The sequence below is a fragment of the Pectinophora gossypiella genome, chromosome 14, assembly GCF_024362695.1.
Source record: "Pectinophora gossypiella chromosome 14, ilPecGoss1.1, whole genome shotgun sequence".
In the NCBI taxonomy this organism is placed as follows: Eukaryota; Metazoa; Arthropoda; class Insecta; order Lepidoptera; family Gelechiidae; genus Pectinophora; species Pectinophora gossypiella.
The window spans coordinates 10,240,401-10,265,100 of record NC_065417.1 but is presented as its reverse complement, the minus strand read 5'-3'; the positions used below and the strand labels follow the sequence as shown (position 1 = coordinate 10,265,100).

General features: G+C 36.1%; 2 protein-coding genes and 1 long non-coding RNA gene across 5 annotated transcripts in view; 2 read left to right on the top strand and 1 right to left on the bottom strand.

Moving 5' to 3' along the window:
- LOC126372851 (collagen alpha-3(IX) chain-like) overlaps positions 1–24,700 on the top strand; it is a 209,622-nt gene that overhangs the window by 5,659 nt on the left and 179,263 nt on the right. The window lies entirely within an intron of this gene.
- Positions 10,818–16,369, top strand: LOC126372888 (uncharacterized). Its single transcript, XM_050018820.1, has 3 exons — positions 10,818–11,114; positions 12,996–13,184; positions 16,088–16,369. Exons 1-3 carry the CDS (start codon positions 11,000–11,002, stop codon positions 16,309–16,311), a joined length of 528 nt encoding a protein of 175 aa, XP_049874777.1. The 5' UTR covers positions 10,818–10,999; the 3' UTR covers positions 16,312–16,369.
- On the bottom strand, positions 16,673–18,222 carry LOC126372896 (uncharacterized). Its single transcript, XR_007567236.1, has 3 exons — positions 18,121–18,222; positions 17,482–17,708; positions 16,673–16,785 (listed from the first exon to the last, which is right to left on the bottom strand). It is a non-coding gene; the product is annotated as an uncharacterized LOC126372896 (long non-coding RNA).

The following is a 24,700-nucleotide window of genomic DNA, read 5'->3' as shown; positions in this document are numbered from 1 at the left end:
ATCTTTAACTTACCTGTTTATCATACCTGTGTGTTTGATTGAAATATAATTTAGGACTTCACAGATTGTTACTTATTTAATTATTCAGTCTTCTTCTTCTTTCGTGTGGGTTGTGAGCTGAATTACCAACCGCATCAAACCTGGTGTCAACTTTCTTATTGAGCCGCCAAAGGCCGCTGACATGGCTCATGTAACGACTACTTACCTACATACATCAGTAAGTATTGTAACACTGGTGTGATAACTTGGTGTGACTATGAGTCGGTAGGGGTAGTAACCGCGAGCAACGGCTTAACGTGCCTTCCGAATCACGGATCATCTTACTTTTTGGACAATCAGGTGATTAGCCTGTAATATCCTAACCAAACTAGGGATCACACAGTGATTTTTGTGATATGTCTCCACCGGGATTCGAACCCGGGACCTCCGGATCGTGAGCGCAACGCTCAACCACTGGACCACGGAGGCCGTCACACTAAAATAAGTATACTTACCTACGTACAGTCATGAGCAATATAATGTACCCACTTTAGGACTCTGTCGCACTAACATATTTGACATTTAGTGAGACTTACAGTTCAATTTGTCAAAAAAGTTAATGTGACAAGGTACCAAAGAGTGTACATATTAATGCTCGTGACCGTACACCAATACGTCTCCAATAAATCTCATTATTACGATGTCAATCTCCGTTCATCGAACTCGCAATTTAGTTGCTGAAAACAATAAACAAGTTCTAAGTAAAGGAAATACGGCCAAACAAGAAAGCTGGGAGCTGGAAGATTATAATGAGGCTAATGTATAGATGATCCTACTCGACGTTGAAGAAAATGTCGTCTAAGAGAATTCAAATTTATCGTACGAACATCCCAGTAGGATGAGTCAGACGTTTACTGAGGACGTGACTAGAATACATTTTATACAGCCACTTATATTCTTGGAACTTTTCACGAATTTGTAAAGCGCCTCTTATGGTGCGGCTTAAACGTGGAAAATTGCGGATGGAATAAATGCTCTTTTGTGAGATGACAAAATTGGACTGGCAGCTTAAAAGTGGTGATATTCAAAATAAAAATAACTAACAAAATATTCAAACAAAATTCTAAATACGAATTGGCCATTTATTTTCTTTGCAAATTCATTCTTCATTGACGTAACCAGCATCCAGTGATTTGATTAAACTTCTCCATAGACTTGTAATTACGAGCACAGGCTTTGGGAATCGTAAGGTTATTTGGGTTTGTCAGTAACTTTAATGCTCATAAGTTTTATAGTTAATTTAAATTCTGTGCACCCTTGAGTCATGTAAAGTTATAACAAGCAATGTTGACAACTGAAGGGGCCACTGGCACACGTCAATGGTTAATATAGAAAGAAAGAAAGATACATTTATGTTTTTTTTTTTATCTGTATGAAACATACACACATAAACTAATGGGGCAAGAACAGGGAGGGAGCGAGTCATAAGGATTCAGAAAAAAAGTTTTGGCAAATTTAGTCACAGACGAAATCATTATGGTTCGTTGTATTTTCACCATCTTGCTTTTCAAACGGGGAGCGCTGGTTCGATCACCGGTTCCGCCTTTGCACCAATAAGTTATCTAAGCACAATTATTTTCACTTATACAGTTGGTTTGACTAGTGCAGACGGCGATACGGCTCACCACTACTCACGTTGGTTTAACAGAAAGGTCGGTAAAGCGTGGGCACTCTGGTCATCATGCGATTGATGTATCTGACTCAACCAATTGGGATATAGTCGTCAGTTTATGTTATGTTGTGCTGTTATGTTTACGAAGTCACAAAGATAAAAAGTAAGGCAGGTATGATCTGTCACATTTATGATAGGTTAGGTTAAGTTAGGGTGACGTGTCAATCCCTTATATCCCATATATTACTATTATTGTCGATTTTCATAATCGTTTGCAACTTGGCTAAGGCCCCAGTAGAGTGAAAGTGGTATAAGTGTAGCAATAGTTATAATATCTATGAGATATTACCACCAGCACTTTGGTTATCTTTATTACTAGCAGCGTATCATCGCGCTACTGCTTATAGTTGGTCAATAAATCTTGGGCATGTCATTGCTGTGTGCTCCCGTTGTGGCTGCTTTATTTATTCATCGTTATTTACTCATACAGGTTTGATGTGTTTGTTTTATTTACGCGGTAACGGAAGTGACTTAGTCTATAATCAACGTGGGTTATTCTTTCAGGAATATTTTTAAATATTTAATAAGTTCCCGTGACAGTAATTTCAAAGGAACTCCACCAGTCAACATAAGTGTGGGTGTCCTACAATATTCAATGAAATATTCATCTCCCTAAAGTTATCCAGTATTTTCCCAAGGTCCGCTTTCCTTGACCTAAAGACAGTCAGGTGTTGACCAATCATTTATTAAACAATAAAACCAATAATTTCAGGGGTACCGATTTTCAAATAAAAATAGGTATTTATTTAGAATATCGTAAATATGAATAACAAGTTCCGATCGAAATCTATTGCTTGAATTAATATCTACGTTATGATAAATGGTTAAGAAATATTACACTATTAGTCAGTGCTTTTATACTTCCAAAACAACTTAGTCACGGTCTTACGATAACGACTTACGTTTCATTATCACTTATATTTATTACACACCTTTTAGTAATTAGGTAAAATATCTTAACAACTTCCTTTAGGGCCTTATCTCACTAAGACACCATGGTGGCGCCATCACTGTTGGTTGTATAAACGGTCCGATTCACACCTGGTTGCGTAACCAATTTGTTGCTGGCAACCGAATCCCAATTTCACGCTGGTGGCGCAACCACGGTGTTGTAGTTTGATAGGGCCTTTAGAACACACGGACAATCTTCTTTTTCTATCGTGTGGATTGAGAGGTGAATTACCAACCCCATCAACTCTGGTGTCAGGGTTATTACTGAGCCAATAACACAATATAATACCGACACCTGGGGGACTAAAAGGCATCACTGGAGTAATTAGTTTTAAAAGAATTTTGGCATTGCGCATAATTAAAGTTGCACATTTGCTTAAAGTTGATGGTAGTACATTATATAGAGTTGCTATTACCGTTTACCACTTTACCTGACTTTAAAATAACAAAGCTATATGTTACCAAATTCTTGACTTATACTAATGATCTTTCTTTACTATTAGTACAATAGAGGAGTTCCCATAGATGAAGAATTTGAGCTGCAAATGTTCACTAAACATTGCAAACTTTCTATTCCAGTCCACAGTTGTTGCATTTCAGAACGCATCTCGCTATATACGTAAATATACAATAACTACGAATAGTAATGAAATGGTAATCAACGACCATGGTAACCCAAGTATGGGCTTCGATTACTGCTTGCCAATAGTGACATCATAGATATGTTTGAAACATGAGCATAAACAGACTAACACAAACTGCCAATCACAGCTAACGCACTCTGCATCAAGAGATAAGGATGTTTGGTTGTCAAATTGTTTGAAAACTAGTAGAATCATCAGAATCAGAATCATTTATTCAACGTAATTATCATGGATAAACTTGTTGAAGGTCAATGTAACATTTTGAATTTACGTCATTTCGCAAGGTGTTATGGCTGAGGAGAAGAAATGACAAGAAACTGCAACAGCAACACATCTTTTAAATCAATGAGGGTACATTACAAGTTATTTAATAACTAGAGGAACACATTTAATACCAGACATGTTTATCATTTAGGTAATCATTAATCTTATAATAAGCTTTTTTACATAAAGTAAGCTTCACGCATTTCTCGTATTTATAATTTCAAACGGCTTGTTATTGAGGGACTTTCCAGGCTTCGTTCCCCAGAAAAACTATAGATAGCGATGTAAAGATTTGTCTTCGTTTAATCTTCTAATTTCATGGATAACAGACATCATGCATCTTTTATCTTTGTTTTTGCTTCTATGCTGTTCTGGGAGCAAATATAAAACATAGAACACGTTCAGCTGCTTGTCTTCCCGGGCATGTCGTAAAAACCGACAGAGGGTTTGCGTCCTCTAACATGATGGACTAATGTTATGGGCGATAGGCTGATCTCTTATCACCATAAGGTTCATCATATCCATCTTAGGACTTCGTATCAACAGTGGCTGCAAGTTGTCTTTGATTACTTGTGACTCTGCCCACCCCATTTGGGATTACGGGCGTGAGTTTATGTATGTATGTATGTATGTTTTTGGGTATATATCATGACCTTGTTAATACACTCAGGCGCAACACATCTTCTACCCATTATTATTCTGATCAAAATAAAGAAAATAAATATAGGTAGCAACATAATTCTATGCTTATCTGATCCAAATATTAAGTCGTTTGTAATTATATTATAATTATTATGTAACCTGAGCAATGAGAAAATGGGTACCTAACTACATATTACGTTAAATCTGCGTCATCTATATTGTTTACTGGAAAGTCCCCCATTATACATGCATAAACTAACAGTTGTGATCCTTAGGGTTCATCTAGACTCGAAGAATGCGCCTGTTCGCGAAAGGCGCCCAACTTTTTTCAAAATGCCTGATAACCTCGTAACGCCGAAGCATAATTACGATTTCGAAGTAATAAACGACGGTGGTACCTTGAAAAGGACCAAATTTTTGTAGTCGTAAAGGCCGAGCACTTCAGGTACAAATTTTAAAGTGTTAGAGTTATCCGATCGGGTTCAAATTAAGTGGAGACCTATGTAAGGATGAATAGAAGACATTTTCGAAAAAATTACGTTTTTTTTTAGTTCTTCCAGAAGGACTCCCGGTTTGAGTCACTACTTTTAGTAAAATTTGAAAAATATAATTATTATAAAGGGTTATGTATTTTTTTATTAACATACATACCTATTTGTACGTCATAAATATGTGTATATACTTACATATTTAAATATAAAATAAGTAACGAGTTTTAGTTTTTATGATGTAGTTTGTGATTAGTCCCTCTGGAAGTACATTAGGTTTATATTATTAGGAAAAAAAAAATTCATGGTGTTAGCTTAGATCATCATTAGAAGGAAAAAGGAAATAAAATGAAGACGGTAGTTTTTTTTAATCATAAGATCACGTAAGGAAGTCAGTCTATATCGGTATGATTTAATCACATATAACAATTTAAAAAACTTTTTGAAAAATATCCGGACATGACACCTAAAGTCCCTTGCAAAGGACTAAAAAAGTTTGCTTTCATATTGCTAACGATATCGATACAAAATTGATAAAATAATTATGTCATGTTGTTGATTATTATCTTACCTGCGATTTCTGAAAATAATGTGTATGAAAAACTATGAAATTCGATTATTAACTTGATTTTTTTTTACCTCGTCGCCGTGTGCGCGCCATCTTTACCAATAAAATGACAAATTACGACAAGTGATACATATTTCTTTTTTATTAAAGCCACCTATTCACGAAATTGAATGAACTAGTTCATAGACAAAATACTTTTTTTCTCAATCGGCGCAAAGGTTTGAATTAAATTGACAGGCAAAGTTTTGGTCCTTTTAAAAGTACCTTCGTTGATTATTAGAACAAACTATTTCAAAACCTTCGGCCTTTATGACTACAATTATTTGGTCCTTCTCAGAGGACCCCAGGGCTTACGAGGGTATGACAATTTAACCGCACGATCGCAATTATATACTCTGTAATAAAGTAATAAAGAAAGTATTTATGAGATCTTGTGAAGAACACCTGGTAGAATAAATAGGAAAAACTTCTTAGGTAGGTGGACAAGCAAATAAATTCCCCAATAGTCTCACTAGACAGCTAAAAAATCACCAATAAGACGTCGACGCCTATTTGTCTCCACACACGGGCCGGTAGAATACCGAAATTTGAGAAACTAAGCTCAAGTTGCACCATGATTTATATATGGAAAGTGGCTGCAAAGTGTCAGAACCATAATAGATGGAGGTTTCGTTTGACCCATTTCTCTAACAACGAATTTAGTTTCAACGAAAAGGGCAATCTATCGAACTACTGAAATATCTTTTAAGAGTATCCTTTCGTTTGACTTTTGTATACACAGACAGCACTGCCGTGTCACGCACAAGTCTGCTATCTTAAAATAGTCGAGTTACGAATAACCAGTGCAAAAGGGGTTTATATCCTATGATTTACATAGTTCAGTAAAAACATTTTAAAATTTATTGATACTTTTTGAGATACAGAGGTTGACAAAGTCTGCTAACTTGATTTTTTTGCATGTGGGTCACGCCTAACTCATCTAACTAAAAGTTACAATAGATAGGCGTGACTACGACGAAGGCAATCCTAGCGATTCGCGACATTCTTTGTACTTGCAAACCCGGCGCCCAGGGAGGAAACACTTCCTGAATCTGAGAAAGAAATCGAGGACCCAAAATGCTTTGAACCAGGCATAAAGGGGAAATATTTTTTGGTTCGAATAAGAATGGGAAACTTCTCTAGAACAGTGATACTACCTGGAACCGTTGGTCAAAGGATCGAGTTTTGCAAGAACCATCAGTGGGAATACAATACCAGGCTGGAAAACTGTTTGTTGTGAGAAAGCATACTCAAATGTGATGAGGATGATAAGGTCTTGTGACTTTTCTTGTTGAATAAAGAATTGCAATAGATGTAACCCTTTCATAACTGAGCAAGCGATAACATCATCGCTATTAATATTATTTTTAGTTTTGATCAGCAATTGCAGCATAAAAATCGTAAATAATTCATGAGCACAGGGTTATTTTGTTTATTGCTTTTGTTCCTATATGATTCTCGTTCGCCGAATGCGATTTTTTGTAAAACATTTGTTAAACCTTTGCTGAGTTCGGCTTCTTCAAGGGTTCTATGTATATAACCCAGCAAAGGTATAATATACATATTATACCCCCTTGGAAGCGGTTTTTGTGGTTTGTCGCGAAACGGATTCAGGTTTTGTGGACTGATGGTCTGTGTTGTCGATTTTTGTGATAATCTGTCAGATCGTCAATCTCTTTTACTCTCGAGAATTCAAGAGTTTGCTGTGCAACCGGGAACTGTATCAGCTGCCATGAGGGTGTACCCTGGTTCCAGAGCTTTGTGTATTCTGCAGTCACAAGTGAGGACGAGTTGATTGATCTCATCATAGCCAAGAAGAGAATTATATTTTTCTTTTGTGAGGTATAATTGTCACAATTCAAAGCCAAGTTCTTGTGGTTGCAAGGGTTGTTCAATACAGAGACAGAATGCTGATGCTGTATTATGGACTTTTCAGCCTGCAGTAGAACTGCCTTTCTCGAAAAATAATCCTTTACGGTTGGTTTCCACATCCATAGTATGTAAATATGATCCTAAGCTAAAAGTTTTTTGGCAGTACTTTCAATTTTAACTCCATCTTCTGAATATCTACGGATTTCATATGTGGAATAAGTCCCATAGATGTTTAGAGGGAGATCTAAATAATGAAGGTACCTACTGTTGACGAGGTTTTTGCTGTGGATGTGCAGGAGGCTATAAATTTGCATGCCCAGGCTAGCTGTGGGGATTGCTGTTTTCAAGAACGTTGGTTCTGTTCATTGAGACGTTTGTCTCAAGAGTGAAATATGATACTGAGGCGAAGCAGGCGGAGGAGGCCAGTTTTTATAGTTTTATTTTCTACTTTCTTCGAGGGTTGTCCCTCGCAATAGAAAACCAAATTCCTACTCTGAAGTACAAACTTCACAGGATCCATTCTTGTACATTCTTGTTGAGAGTGGAGATCCATTTTCAGCAATGATCGTCTTGATTGACTCTTCTATGCTTGTGGCTGCAAAAAGCATATGGAGTATGTTTCGAGCCGGTGCAAACTTCCATCGTATCTGGTACAGTTCGTGCTTGCATAGCAGACAAGTTTTCGGGAGAGGGGAGTTATGCAGTCTAGCAGATTGTGTGGAGAAAGAGTAAATAAGTCGTCGGAAGGTACGACAATGCAGACTCTTGGCCACGAAAACATTATTTTATTTTGCGACGAACTACTGGAAGGTGTTTCCAAGGGGGTGTGGTGTGTTGGCCTTAAGGATGGTTGAATTTAGTAAGGGTTCAACAGATGTTTTAGTAAGGGGTGGTGCATGTGTGCCAATGATTTCGGAGTGATGAAAATTGTGAGGAGGAATTAATCGATTCCTGAAGGTTATGCCATTTTTAGCTATGGCATTGTGATTGATGATTGCAAACATGCTGTTGGAATCCCATTTTTTTCATTGTATTGAGAAGAAGTTTGAATATAATATATTTCACAAATATTTTTTCTAAACATTCATTATATTTTAGATTATTTTATTTAAAATTATAAAATTACATAATTCTGAGCTCCTGATTGCTGATTGATGAATGTGTACGAAGCAAAAAAAGTATGTCAGGGTAGAAAAAAGAAATTCCCAACTTGTACATTAATATTTCCAATTTTGCAGATATCAAAATTAAACTAAGTACTTAATATAAATATGTATATTCCTTGTATCCATTTCACTTAGTCTACTCAACCCGGGCTACCTCAAAAAGCAGTCCTTATAGAAAGCTTATAACGATCATCTCTTACAACTAATAATTAGCATAGATAGATTAAAGTTATAATAACAAACCGGCTGCATGTGCCAAACTCTGCTAACTTAATATAGCACAGACCGCGTGACCACATCTCTATGGAAGAGTGGTCATGCACAACTCTTAAACTCGATTTAAATAAAAACTATTATAATAAAGAAAAAAATCAATAGTGCCTGTTATTCAGAGTACATTTTAGATTATTTTCTGATATTTTGATGACAGATATTTCACTTAATACGAACTATACAGACGATTAACTGAAAAAAACTTTAAAGGCGATTTACTCAAAACAGCATTTTTTGAGATAGCAGAGATTCGTATGACACGGCAGAGCAATATAATATGCGTTATCCTATTTCCTTTATAGATTTATTCGTTTAGAAAGCTGTGCTGTTTCCTGGAAGATTTACGTAACAAAATATTGAACGAAAATAAATCATATTTTTTTATGATAAAGAGTACCAATACTGGTTTTGTTTTGGATTTGAACGTGATGTTCAGTCGTATCAAATTACCCGAAAAGGCGCTATGGCGTAAAGATAAGATAAAACTGTAAGTGTTCGTGAGAAACAGGAATACAATTTGTAAAGTTAGGTAAAAGAAACACGATATTAATCAGGATTGTTTTAAGTCGACTGCGTGTTATGGTTGTAGATAGTAACCGTTTTTAACATTATCTTAAAGTCAAAAGCTTTTTACCCGACTGTGGCGAAACAAAAAGGAGGGTTATGTGTTTGACCACTATACAGGGATTCATTAGAATCCCTCCATGGAATATGTTATTGTTTTTCTTATAATTTTTCTTATACTTTTTCCTTCGTTCGCGTGGCTTGTAAGGTCGATGACCTCGCTCAAACCTGGTGTCAGGGGCGTATCTGAAATTTTTGCCAAATCTGATTTGCACTTCTTGCTTTTGTCAATAAGACACAAATTATTTTAGCAAAAAATTACAGATAAGTGTATATGTGTATGGATTGTATATGTGTGTCGTAGATTTTACCTGAATAAACTTTTTTATTATTACATATTATTATTAGATACGTCAGTTTGAAAAGTCAGCAACGTATTGAGCCGCAAAACGCCTCTGTCATGGCTCTTTCACCTTGTAAACTATTCCTAGCCAAACTACATAGTTAAATAATTTTGCACGCTAAAGTAAACAACATTACACACGATCGTGCCAAATTTTAAGACACAATAAACGTGTAAAGTAATCCGAATTGACATTGTTACGTTTATTAGAACTTTTTAATATTTATTTGCAAAATGTAATCAGACCGACTAATTAATAGTTAGTATTTTTGAATATTAATATAAATACATACATACATAAACTTGGCGTAAGTGTATTGCGTGGCGTGAGCGTTATTTCCCACCGATATAAGCAGAAACTATGAAATTCGAGTTTCATGCACGCACGCCGGTTCAGAGTAGATCTTATTAAAACTTTTTTAAGGATATCTCCTATTTGGTCAATGTACGTATGTGGTGTAGATGGTAGGCCATCAACCTTCGCTTTATATGCCGCTTTTTGCGCGTTTTTTTATTGATCTCGTAAGGCCCAGATTTCCAAACACTATAGTTGAAAATCTTTTGGTGTTCGTTTGCATCCAAATAGGTAATATGAGAATAGATTTTGGGTTGTTTCCGTTCGCCCGATCAATCGATCCGCAGGGCGCCATCGTATACCTACAGACCATGGGTTCTCATCGCGAACATTAGGAAACATTGTTCAAAAAAATTTCAATAGATGACGCTAATAGTACCGATTTGTAATTAAAGTTTCTTTAAAAGCCAATAATCGATAATTAGGCACTAAAATTATGTTTTATAATGTAAAAGTTCTACTCCAACCAAAAGTTAATCAAAGATATTGGCATTTAATGGAGATTTTTATATTTTTAAATTTAGTGGTTACTCTAGCGGATTTACGTCGGAACTACGTCGAGTATGGAGCTTGTTGAGGGGTTGAACGGTCTCGTTTTTATTAACGCCATCTATAATTGTGTGTAAGAAGCTCGCTTAAAGTTGCGCCATCTATCGTTAATTATTGCAACATCGATCTAGCTTTGCCACAGATAATAAAATATTACGTTTTTAAAAGTTTGTGTTTTTTTGCAAAATACATTTTTATTGAATTTATTAAATGTTTAGTTGTAATTCCGTTGTAATAATTATGAGAGATACAATATCAAATTTTAAAAATAATATAACCACCTACAGATATCATTAGAAACTAAATTTGAGAACAAAAAAAACGCAACTTTCAAATAACCTACCTATGTTTGAAAATGTTTGTTTTCGTTCGTTTGAATTCCGAGTCGAACGCGCCTTCTACGTTTTGTGTATTGTGATTTACAAACTGACCCTGGACTGAAATCGGACTTTGATTTGGCTTCATGAAACCTGCTTTCACGTAGCGACACAGGAACAGTGGTTATAAAAAATGCCTGCAGACAATTGTTCTTATTATAATTGTACAAATTCTTCGGAACAGAAGTCAATGTTCCGTTTTCCGTGGAATGACGTCAACCGCCTAAAAGTATGGCTTGAGAATTGCGGTAAGTAGTTAAATGTTTACTTTTATTTATTTTTAATATTAAACAAACAATTTGAAAGAATCAATGACAATCAAGACTGGAATAAAATAAAAAGAAATACCTACTTAACATGGTGGTAAAGTTATTGCCACTCCCCCTATTTGCTAGACTATTATTTCGATAATCGGTTTATCATTTGTCACCATTTAGTTTACCATAATTAATGTAATACTTAAAATCAAGCTGAGATCAACAGTTTAGAGCAGTAGAACAGTTTTTTCTGTCTGAAGAACATAATATAATTAGGTATTGTGCTCAATGTCAATTTGGAATTATTAAATTAACTTTTGTACAATTGGGTAATTTAGCATGGCATATAGATATACTAATCAAACTTGAAAATCTTAATTAGTGATTTTTAACATATTCTTACTGGGAACTCAGGGCCTCCAGATTCTGAACCAATTGCTATAACTACTAAAGCACTGGAATAGTCAAAAACTTGTAAAGTAGGTACCTACTATATGCCAATACTGTATGCGATGCATTATTATTTCCAAGTTACACATACATAATTACACATATTTCCAAGTGAACTGTGGAATAAAAGGGACAAAAGTTAAAAAAAGTCAATCAAGTACATAATTATTTCTGAATTTTGGACTGTTTTATTGAACAGTTTATAGACCAGGGCGGTTAAAATACCCACATTGAAGCAATTCATCTAAGTAAGCAATATTGCAGTTTCACATTTGTGCATATAAAAGTAAGTGTGCGATGCAAACAAATGTCAAATAGCAATATTGCTTTCTTAGATGAATTGCTTTGATGTAGCCATTTTGACCCCCCAGATATCTACTTACACATTTACTTTTAATTTAAGTTGAAAATAAATAAAAATAAAACATTAATTTATTTCTTCTTATACAGTCTTAAAAGATACCTAAGATAAATTACTATCTACCAAACCTACAGTTTTATACCAATTTCACACATCGGGACTGTGTACATTAGCCAGGAACCCAAATGAGGTATACCTAGTATCTTGGTCTCGCTCACGCCTGACCACCTTTCAGCAGGTACCAATCTATACATACATTATGTATAGGTAGGTAACTACAAGAACTTAATAAGACATGTCAAAAGTTGCTGTTTTAGTGGATTCTGCCTCTGTGTATTATTGATTAGAACATTAGGCTTATGATCTGGAGGTCCGGATACTGTTCCTGATATTATCAAAATTACTTTGTGAGATTATTCATCACAAATCAAATATTTTTAATGATCACAAACAGTTAGAACATACAAAAATTTATGCAACATACCTACTACAGTACAAATGGGAGGCCTGTTTAAGCAATTACATACATACATACATACATAAACTCACGCCCGTGATCCCAAATGGGGTGGGCAGAGCCACAAGTAATCAAAGACAACTTGCAGCCACTGTTGATACGAAGTCCTAAGATGGATATGATGAACCTTATGGTGATAAGGGATCAGCCTGTCGCCCATAACATTGGTCCATCATGTTAGAGGACGCAATCCCTCTGTCGGTTTTTACGACATGCCCGGGAAGACAAGCAGCTGAACGTGTTCTATGTTTTTTATTTGCTCCCAGAACAGCATAGAAGCAATTTCTGTTTAAGCAATTTCTTCCAGGCAACCACTACCAAGATCCAACCATTAATCTTTGTTTAGTTATGACATTGCGGACTAAGTCACTTATTTGTCCGAAAAAGTAAGAGTAAGCTTTGCTTCAGAAATTATATAGTTGGTCCGGGCTACCACCAAAACGATTACCTCCTGTTATTTGAGGGCAGAGGGTAGAGACGATCCAGCAGTGGAACATCTATAGGCTATTTATGTTTTATTGAACATTATATTCTTTTCTTGTAGGTAATATGAACATTGCCCACTTGCCTGCAGAAAATTTGCGGTCAAGGTATTTATGCATTGACCATTTCAATATCAAGTATGTACGAAATGAAAAAATGAATGGTCATAGAAAAAGACTCCAGAGAAGTGCAGTTCCAGAACCATATCAGACTCAAGACCTTCAAAATCGCTCAAGCACTTCCTCACCAGGTAAGCACAATTAATTTGTCAAGTTATTACCTACAATTGGGTAGGTAGGTACTTAACTACCACCGAATTAATACAAATACAATCAAATTTTTAATTGTAGTTTAGGTACCTACCTATTGCTTGAATATCTACATAATATTGGGTTTTAGTATAGTGATAGTGAGTTATTACGTGAATGATACCTACCGACCTTGAGTTTTTTGAAATGTTAGGTACCTAGCTAATTACAACTTACCTACTACTTAGATGTAGACAAGTTAATGTAGGTACCTACCTACCTAGTTAAATGTTTAAAGTAGAGGATAGGTTGTTTGTATGAAGTGTCCGGGCTGTGATGATAGTTAGGTTCGATAGGTGCCTATAGACGTCTCGATTCCGAACCATTTTCAGTAACTAAACTATAATAAAGCCGTATTAACATAAATTGTAGGGTTTAAAATAATTAAAGACGTAAAATATTATGAAAACAGAAATTTACGACTTTATTGTACCTATACCAAGATACCTACCTACTATCTATAATACCTACTTAATACCCTAATAGGTAAGTTAGGTAGCTATAGGTAGAAAAAGTAGCTTTTCGCTTTCAACTTTACGCAGACGGCGATTGTCGTAGATGCGTAGGTAATGTAACCTACCATAACGTAACCATTTGTTTAAGTCTGAAGAGGTAACAAACATATAGGCAGATTTACCTACATACCTACTACGCATCGCATCGCATCGGACCTATCATTTGCGTTTGCGCGACTCAGCCAGTAGGTAGGTACCTGCCTACCTACAATCGTAATAACACGTGACCTCGCGCAACGCAACAAGCCAGAATGGATCTTATCTTTATAATGACATAAAGTCTATAGTTGCTCGACACACGTAATTGAGACGTAGTTGTTTACAATCTTGTACAAAACAGTGCACCGCGCTTACAGGGCTTATAGGTATATATTATAGCGGTTATTAAACTACCCAAACGCGATGCGTCGAGATTACTCGAGATCGCGGGCTCGGGCATCGGGATCGGGCAGTGTTATAATAAATAGTTCATTGGTGGGCGACCCACGATTTCGTCATACATTTTATAGGTAGGTAGGTAGGTTACATTGGTACACACGATGACCTGACGCATCGTGTGTGGCAGATGAATCGAGTTAATGTAGGTAATAAAGCCTTATCATTCCACTTACTTAAGTAAGTAGGTACCGACTATGTTTGTGGCTCTTTAACGCAAAACCTATACCGCAGCGTAGCCAGACGAGATAAAAAACTAAACAAACGGACCATTACTGAGTTACATTGCGATAACCAGGGATTATCATCTCTGTCCTTATCACTCGTACGCGCAGTTATGGCGTCAGTTAATCAACGACAGCTGTCGTTGTGTTTCGTGGTAGGTACAGGAAAGCAGTCTGTACCGCAGCTGTCAACATTTGGACCGCCATTTTATGAACAAGTTCATTTCTGTTTGGATTGCGTTCGAAGTGATACATATTTTTTCGTCCCCGTATTTACCTACTTAGATTTTTGTTCTTATTATTCCGTTTCTGTTACTTTTATTTTTGCTTTTTGCTAGTATTGTGAGTAGTTGTTGATTTAAACACAGTATTGACAACATGATTGATAATACGATAGATAGTTTAATCATAAACACAGCTAACTCGGACTCTTCCGACGAATCATCTTTGTCTAGTACAGACGACAGCGATTAAAATTCGAACTCTATGATAATTTATTCAAATATAAATGTTTTGAACCTCTGAAACTTTGTTTACATTCTATATCTCGTCTGGTTGCCTTTAACACGTCAGTAATCTAATCATTATTTTTATTTAATTTTATTTTAAGTTATATCTGTCATTATTATTTTTTTATTCTATCTGTCATTATCATGACTTATAAGAAGTGTTATATATTTTTTTCTTTGAGCTTCTATATTTGCAACTTTTTACCACGCACTTCGCATGTTGCCAGTTCGGCGCCTAATCGCGCACCGCGGAGAAATACTGTCACTCACGTCGCTATATTAACAGTAACTTTGCGTCCCACTTTTTGAGCGCTGATGTTCAATCTATGTCCGAAAAAAATCAAGACTAGTGGGAGCTTTCATCGAAAAAGCTGCCTAAGGCTGCCCCCACATTGGGCGTTGGCCGAGCGTACGCGTTTCCTGAGCGTGCTGCCGGCGTCGGCGCGGCGCGGACATCGCGTCAGCGCACCGTCTGCGGGGCGCGGGCTTCGCGTTGTCCAGCGCCGCACAAGCGCTGCGTGAACGCCGCGCAGACGCCGCGCTTACGTCGCGTTCCACGGGCGTTCGGCCGCCCGTGCCCCCCGCACACATTCCCCCCCGCGCCCGCTAGCATCTCAGTCAGTCAGTCAGTCGCCCGTGGAACGCGACGTAAGCGCGGCGTCTGCGCGGCGTTCACGCAGCGCTTGTGCGGCGCTGGACAACGCGAAGCCCGCGCCCCACAGACGGCGCGCTGACGCGACGCCCGCGCCGCGCCGACGCCGGCAGCACGCTCAGGAAACGCGTACGCTCGGCCAACGCCCAATGTGGGGGCAGCCTAATGGTTTTGAGATATAACAAAATAATGTACTGTGGAATTTTATAAGTACCTACCTATGTCTATCTTTTAGGAATCACTTATCATACACATTTTATTTAATATTTATAAAATGGCTACGTTAATACGTTAGTTACCTACCTACTTTAATGAATGTCATAATTGCCCTTTTCTTCCTTTATGTTAGGTATGTTACCTCCAACAACTTTGCTTTACATTCACCTTTTGGGGCCTTTGGCGACTCAATCATAACCCTGACACTAGGGTTGATTAGGCTGGTATTCCACCCACGACAAGAAAATAAGATTCACGACATTATTTATTAATACATACTATTTTTCTTTTTAGGTTCATCAGGTACTTTTAAAGTACTGACACCGAAAAAGGTGTACAAAAATAATCGGCTTCGCGACTGCGAACTTGAAGAGCTCGTGGAGCCGCCAGCAGTAGCATACCAGTGTAACACGCCGAAGAGAAGACGGTTGTCAATTACTGAAGACACGCCAAAATGCAAAGTATTAAAAAAGAAATTAGTATTGTATCTAACAAAAACAAAATGTAATACCTTTTGAATTAAAGAAGTAGTTTAATTGAATATTTATTGTATTTTCATTCTAGTCATTAAAAAAAATCCAACTTCATTAAATTTGTTAATTTTAATAATCAAGTAGGTATCTTAATTATCATAAACTAATACTATTTGTATATAAATTGTAATGAACAATTAATTATTTATAGTTACTTTAAATGATACCTATCTATGTAATGGAAAGGGGATAGTAAAATAAAAAAGACACATTTCTATTGTTTAGTTATTTATTCAAAACCATACAAAAACTCAGTTGAATCAGAAAGGCTGGATCAGTGTTTTTCCCAGGAAAACCTAGGTAACTATTTGGTACTCAACTAAAACTCATTTAAACAGGCACATTATTACCAGATTCACATTCGGCTGTTTGCACATCATCACATACTTGGGCCACATTATCTTTCCACTTATTTTATATTATCTTGACTCAACCAGGGTACTCGCTACATTATGTTACCTACAAATGAAAATATAATAGTTATTAAAAGAGCACATTAATTTTGATCGACAATGATATTCAGAACAAAACATTTCTACCACCCATCAGGTATTATAGGCATTAGTTTATCTATGTATCACAGATAATATAATAACATAAGCAAGATCTTGCATCCCATTGAGGTAGTCAAAGTAACATTCATCACAAGATGAACTAAGCACACGCACCTCACAAGCTTTCTGTTAGGCTAACGATAGGCCGTATTGCTACCTATAATGGTCGAGCCAACTGTGCTAGATGTGAACTGTTTAAAATAAATTAATGCAAGTCCGGTACCAGGGTTTGAACTGGTGTTCATCGTTTGAGATGCAAAAAAGTGTACCATTATGACCTATTTTATATTAGAGTAATAGTGACTATATAATAATAGTAGGTATATTGCAATGTATATACACCTTGTGTGCCAAAACTCTGCTCTGCTCGCCCTGACAAGGAGACTTAAGGAGAGTAAGTGTGAGTTAATACTCTCTTATACCAATGAGTAGATTGGTGGAATGGAGTAGTAATAGTAGGTTCTATTTTTTACATTTATACACATGGATGACCTATTACGCATGTAATCCGATGAGTTTGAAATTTATCTACTTTATTGAACATTTAGATATTCGGGCTCAAAGAAATGGGTTAATGGGATAATAATTTAAGCATACATACCTGGCATAGTGCGATTCTCATTTATGCAGAACAGAAGTCAAGATTAAGTTTTCACTATAATACCTACAACTCCAAAGAAAATATTTTTCTTTGAAAAGTAGTGTGGCTTTCATGAGGTAGACTTTTATCATATTCATCACTTGGTCATGGTCAGAAAATTGTTGATATGTGGTTCTAATAGCCTTTGCATGTCATTCTTCACAATGGTTATCATCGTCTTTAGAGATCTGAAATAAGTTACAGGCTTAAATTCACAACACGCTCACTGCCTAACTAGACTTATTTAACTTTTTTCAACAAACAGTATATTATGATTTGTACCATAGATAGGTGACAGCTACACAAAAAAAGTATCTACTACATACATACTTATACTCACGCCTGTAATCCCGATTAGGCTGGGCAGAGCCACGAGTAAGCAGAGACCAATTTGGAAGCACTTTATACAAAGTCCTCAGGTGCTTAACCGGTGGTCCAATGTAATGATTCATCATGCTAGAAAAGACTTGTCTTTTATAAAGGTTCTCCTCAGTCGGTTTTACGAAACGCCCGGGATGATAAGGGACGATTGCGTTCTAGGTAGGACCTTAGCTATGTTTTTAATTATCTTCCAGTTTTAGTAACTAATTAGATACTTACAGGAGTTGGAGATATATTTTTGCCAATCTTCTTCTTATCGTGTGGGTTGTGAGGTGACGTACCAACCTCATCAACCCTGGTGTCAGGGTTACTATTGAGCCGCCAAAGGTTACTACTTACTGATGTAAGTAAGTAGTCGTTACATGAGTCATATTTTTGCCAATACAAAATGAAGTGAAGACCACCAAACATCAGAAATAATCGTATGTCAACTAACAACTGTCACCTTGACAATGTCACAGATCATTGTCACAGATTATAATACTAACATGTCAACGTTGAGAAAAAAAAATCCGTTTGCGCCATCTATTATCTTAATTTTACTCTAACTCTAAGTAATATATTGTGCTTGCAATAACTTGCACTCAGTAAGCTGAAATTTCACTAGATGTCGCTCGATTATTTACGCTTGAGCGCTAGGGCGTTTTAGCGGCATCTAGTGGTCATTTATTAGAACTAAAAATAGCCCGAAGAATTGCCCGAGTTAGAACGGCACAGTTTCGTTGTATGACGTGAGGCATCTGTACGTTAGTATTATATGATCTGTGCTACAGACTTTATCACACTTGTCATACGAGCGAGTTCAAAGTGATGCAAGAGCCCAGCGAGCTTTAAAATGTATTTTCGTAAAGTATATTTTACGGAGAGCAAACCCAAAGGCAGTGTGTAGTTGCCCATAAAATCAGCCAAATAGGCGATTGCCAAACAGATGTCTAACGTCACGGTTGACGACTATTTAATTAGTTCAATGACCCCATATATTTCGAGTCTGTTTTTCCTATTTTACAGCGTATCGATGAAACTACTCACGTGTTCGCAGGTTTCAGTTCAATGACATTAATTGGCAAATGTGCAAAAATACGATTTATTTACCGGCGAGCAGAGTTTCAATTAAAGAAAACACTACGTGGTAATGAAAAGCTTTACAGTGAGAGACAAAATATTATGTACTTATAATAAATTGAATAATCATTAAAATTTTATCTACTGGGATAGAGTTTATCATTTCTTGATTTGTTTTACTTCATTTTTAATAGCGAAAGACTGGAACAACCTGTTGCAGTCTTTATTTCCCAAACATTTCAATTTTAATATGGCACTTGGACATTGCATTACGATAATCCGCTATATTACACTTCAGCTAGCCGCATTCGGAAACCGGACCGTTTTAATAATTGACAAGGATTAAAAGGTAAAGGTATAAAAGGTTAACAATTAGCCGGATTTTCATCGCGATATGTTCTACAATATGAAGGCCCGCGTTTAGCCGCATTATACAAATTGAAAATCCAAAATACCGCATGGTATCTTAAGGTGAAACTTTAATTGTCATCAAACGCGAGCTTACATCAAAAATGGTACATACTGCTGGGCACAGACCTCCCTTCAATCAACCGAATTTGAAATTATTCCTCTGTATAATTTATTGTTGGAGAATTTACAACATCTCTCTCTTCTTCGTGGCTCATTACCATTTACTTATTGTCGGCTCTCTTAATTCGCATTCTATAAATGTGTGTCTTCCTAAATTAGACATATTTTTGCTGAATTCGTGATGTTCATATCAAGGTGGACACGATGAAGCTCTACCTAATTGATAAGCTCTCCAAACACCAATACCGTTTTGCCTAAGACTATAGATAGGAAAAATACAGCAAATACTTACTAATTGGTAGGAGCGAAAATGTATTGAATCATCGAAGGCCTTTAATTGATTCGCAAAAGTAAAAACACTTTTTGTATTCCGGTAATTGGATAAAAATGAAGGGTCAATAAGTAAGTAATTAATTTTCTCAACAAAAGTTTATTATGTATAAAAAATACCTACTTAACAATGGTAATTCAAGTGATATCGAGTTTCACATTTCTTTTTTTATAAAAACGACAATGAACAAAGTAAATTTAAATGTTTTTTTTTTTGTTTTTCTAACACTTACTCCTGCTTACAGAATCGTATACTGGGTGTTAGTAACATCGTAACGAATACTGAGGGGGATGATTCAGACCATGATTCTGAGTTAAAATCAAGTGGAATTTTCCGTCGCAAAATTCATGATTTTTTTTAGTATTTTTTTAATTATTTTCAATTCTATTCTTTTGCGATCGAAAATTCCACTTGATATTAACAATAATGAGCTAAATCAGCCCCCTCAGTATTCGTTACGATGTCACTTACACCCCGTACCAGTACATACAGGTAGCCATACAAGTAGATATGGGTGTTAGTGACACCGTAACGAATACTGAGGGGGATGATTCAGACCATGATTCTGAGTTGATATTAAGTGGAATTTTCTGTCGGAAAATTCATGAAATTTTTTGTGTTTTTTTAAATTATTTTCCGTTCCATACTTTTGCGACGAAAAATTCCACTTGATATCAACTCAGAATCATTACCTGAATCATCCCTCAAAGTTTTCGTTACCATGTCACTAACACCCTGTATAAAGAAAACATAGGTTGGTACTTAGATAAATTAAATAAACATTAAGATCTCCTTTATTTGCCTTTTACGGCATTCCTGGTATGATAACAAGCGTGAAACATTTTAAGTATTTCATTTCGTCATTTTATGCATGCAATAACACAAAAGTACAATGCATAACTTTTAACACGCATTATGACAAAAGTATCATATTATTATGCAAGGTTATGCAAGCCCGGTGAGGAGTGGAAACTTAGTTCATTTTGAGATGGATGTACCTCTGACTAGCCCGTTTGGGATGTAGTCGTGAGGTTATGTAACGTGCAAGTTATTGTCTTACGATTTATGATTCTGCCCATCCAGTAAATTAAAAAAAAACAGTTACAGGCATAGTGTATGCATCACAATGAAGTATATCATTGAGATTATTTAGGTCTATAATGGCCCCGATTCCTGCAGACACCGCCTAATTTTATTTAAAGTTATATCCGTCATTTTCATATCCGTCGAAAAGGAAAGGGACGGATGATTCACAGCTCTTAATTTTAGGAAGAATGAGTGAATGAATGAATAACTCGGGCGAATCAAAAGGTACGTCGCTGGTATGCAATCCGTTTGGCGTGTTGTACTTAACTGTGTCGGGTTATTGACGGATGTAAAATTTTTAGACGGTTGGTTTAGATTTGTGCTTAAAATTGACGTGTGTTCCATAAATATGCTTGTCGATTACCCGTCCCTTTCCTTTTCGGCGGATAAGAAAATGACAGATATAACTTAAAATAAAATTAGATGGTATTTACAGGAATTAGCACCATTATACTTAATATAAACAACCTAATACTACACGTCCTGTTGCTGGGTATAGGGTTCCCTAAATCGATCGTACACGTTACGGAGCATACTTTACCAAGCCGCTCCACACTGTAACTGTGAGAAGCGCAAAAACCGTGGGCCATTTGGTGAAGTTCGTTTCCAATTATTTATTGAAAATAAAGTTACTCGACGATTATTGATGGCGATAGGGGTCACTACCCGTCACATTGGTCTAACAGGAAGCTCGCTGAGGTGTAGATACTTAGATCATTTAATTTTTACGATGGATATCGCTGCTTACACTATATAGCGTATGTTATTATAACTAAAGATCGGAATCAAGGAACTCTTGTTGATAAAGGTCTGCAAGAGGAATACATTGTCTTCTTTATAAGTATTCTCAAAATTTCCCAACACGTACTTTTTTAATTAATCAAATAAGCACCTAATAAATTAATAGTGTTTGAAAACCCACACAATAGGTTATCACCATCCCACTCATCTACTTCATCATTAAAACTAAATGTGAATACAAAAATAATGAATAGCCTAACAATGTCGATAGATCATAATATTAATCGAACAAATACTTACGAAGAAAGTAGTGTGGGTGTAATCAGAAGTGTATGTTACTGTTTTGCATTTACTGATGTCATCTGGCTTTAAAAAGTCATTGTATGTAAACAATAAATTGTCGACATACTTACTTGCATCGACTTAATCATCATCTTACTTTGACCGACTATAATATATCTTTTCTTCCTAATCATCATCATTCATCATTTTATCTATTGATAGATAATGTATAAATATTGTCTCATACCTTCCTCCACTTTAATAAAGGTCTTCCAATTCCTGTTAAGGTGCATCTAGATTAGTACATGCAATCGGTATTTCGATATTCGATAGTCGATATTATTTGCGCGGTTCCGTGCACGATACTCAATGGAACCGAACCATCAATAATCACTAATTGACGGTGTACCACCACAATCCTGGCGCACTATAAAATAAGGTAAGGCCAAGTTCAAGTAAATTCAAGTAATTTGCTCAAAATATATGACAAATACCTACTAAAACTCCATAAAAGGTGATATCACCTACTCACGTTGATATTTTACACTAACGTCGGAAAGTAAAAATGGATTGCAGTACGAGCTAGGACCCTAAACTAACACCCGAATAGTTAAAACACATAATAATAACGGGTTCTTACCGCGTTAAAATCAGGGATATGAGACTCCAGATATTTCAACACTGTTGAGACTAGAGCGCCATAGATTGCCACATGCCTAACATCTCAACATGTCACTTTTTCCAATTGACTACTTGATAGTTGTAAAAATAAAATATGAAATATGTCGGATATGGTAAACAATTATGAATCTTTGGGGCCCTTATTCACCAAGACACCATAGCTGTGCTATCAGCTTGAAACTGTTCGGGTTTTGTTTGCCGGTTACAAATTTAGTGCCCAATCAGGTAAGGTACCTCTTATACAGCTACGTAATATTTTATATTATTGTGTCCTAGTCCTAAAGGGCCCTACGAGTTCATGGTTGGAAAAAGTGACACGTTTAGATGTTAGGTATGCAGCAAACTTAGTAGGTAAAAAAGAAAATAATTAATAGCGTACAAGAAAGCTCAAGTAATAAATATCAATTACTAAGTTTACTTACGCCATCCTGTGTCAATTAATCACTTATAAGTGTCCAATTAACACCATTCGATGTATTCTTATCGTAAAAATATTATGTCATACGATACGCCAACGCACTCAATCATTATATTTACACCAATATAAATAATAACTGTAAATTACCATTGAGCTTCATTTTATCTGGAACTAATTATACTTACATACATATTTACACTCACGCCCTTATCCCACCGGGGTAAGTAGAGACTATGGAATTCCATTTCATTCGATTATTATATCTCTCTTGCTACCTCCATATTCGTTAATCGTGGAAGTATTTGTCTCTTTGAAAAATATAAATATTGCAAAAAAATATTAGGTTTCAAAAGCAAAGTAACGTTATCATTAAATTACTGCAAAATGACTACACAACTCACGTACTTCCTGAAGCTAGAAGTAAGAAAGGAAAATGCTCACAATACGTATGGTTCGGTAGAATCTGGATCTGTGTATTTTAGAGGATAATTGCTTACCTACTTACATGTACCTACCCATCATAACTCCTTGTTTGGCTTCAATTCCCAGAAAAGTATAAATATCCGTTACCTACATAATTGAAAGTAAAATAATGTTGCTGAAAATACAAAAAAATAACAAAATAAATACGAATGAAATGGCGTACCTGATGATGTAAAGACATTGGCAAAACAAAGAGAATCTCATAGCAGTGAACCTGTATATGCCCTTGGCAGTCATGGAATTCGCTAAAGTTAATAATAAAGACCCACATAAAGGCAAGACGAGATTCTCGAGATTGTTGACTCGCCAACCATTCGTGTTTGGCTATGTAATTAGCATGTTAGGGAAAGTGTTTCTGAAGATAACGCCGACGAAGTCGAAAGGTTACATGGAAACCTTTATCTTTGCGATGTAAAAATACTTATTCTTAAAAGAAGATTTTTCAACGAATCTTTGAAACTTAGCATACCTACTTAAGTACTTTATAATAAAATTGAAAAATAAGTCACTTTTAACAGCCCTTTTAAAAATAAATTTATAGCATGTTTTCACTACAACGTGTTTAAAAAAGAGGAATAAGACGCAAACACCAATTTTGTTGATCAATAGAAATTCACTCCAACGTTAAAATGAGCTCTGCGGTTTCCAGCTACCTTCTTACAAAAGAGACGAACACTTTGATAGACCAATAAATGTGAGGGCAACTCTCTTGTAAACTCCTATTTTCGTTGGCCGAGACTTCAAACTTGCTAATAAAGTTCTCGAATCAGTGTTACGCAAAGGCAAACAAAAACCACAACAGAGAGCGTAACAAGTTCCAACCAGTTTCAAGTCGAAATCAGGAGCTAATTACCTCAGGAACTTGGCGGTGGTTTCAGAAATTGTGTTAGTTAAAATTGGTTTATAAATTTCCATGTAGCCTATCCTGTTTTGGGAAAGTTTTGGATATTCTTAGAAAACCTATTTATTAGATATTAATTGCTAACCTTTGCCTTCCTCTTACTTGCCATGGAAAGTTATATTGAGCCTCTAGGCTAGCAATGATGTGAGTCCATAAAATATTGCAACAACTACTATGTTATTCCCGCCGCGTTACCTTCATACATCATTACACGTGCTCGCAGTAAATCATCTTTTTTTTATTTGTTTGCATTTGAGCTCTTCATCAACGTATACAATAAATC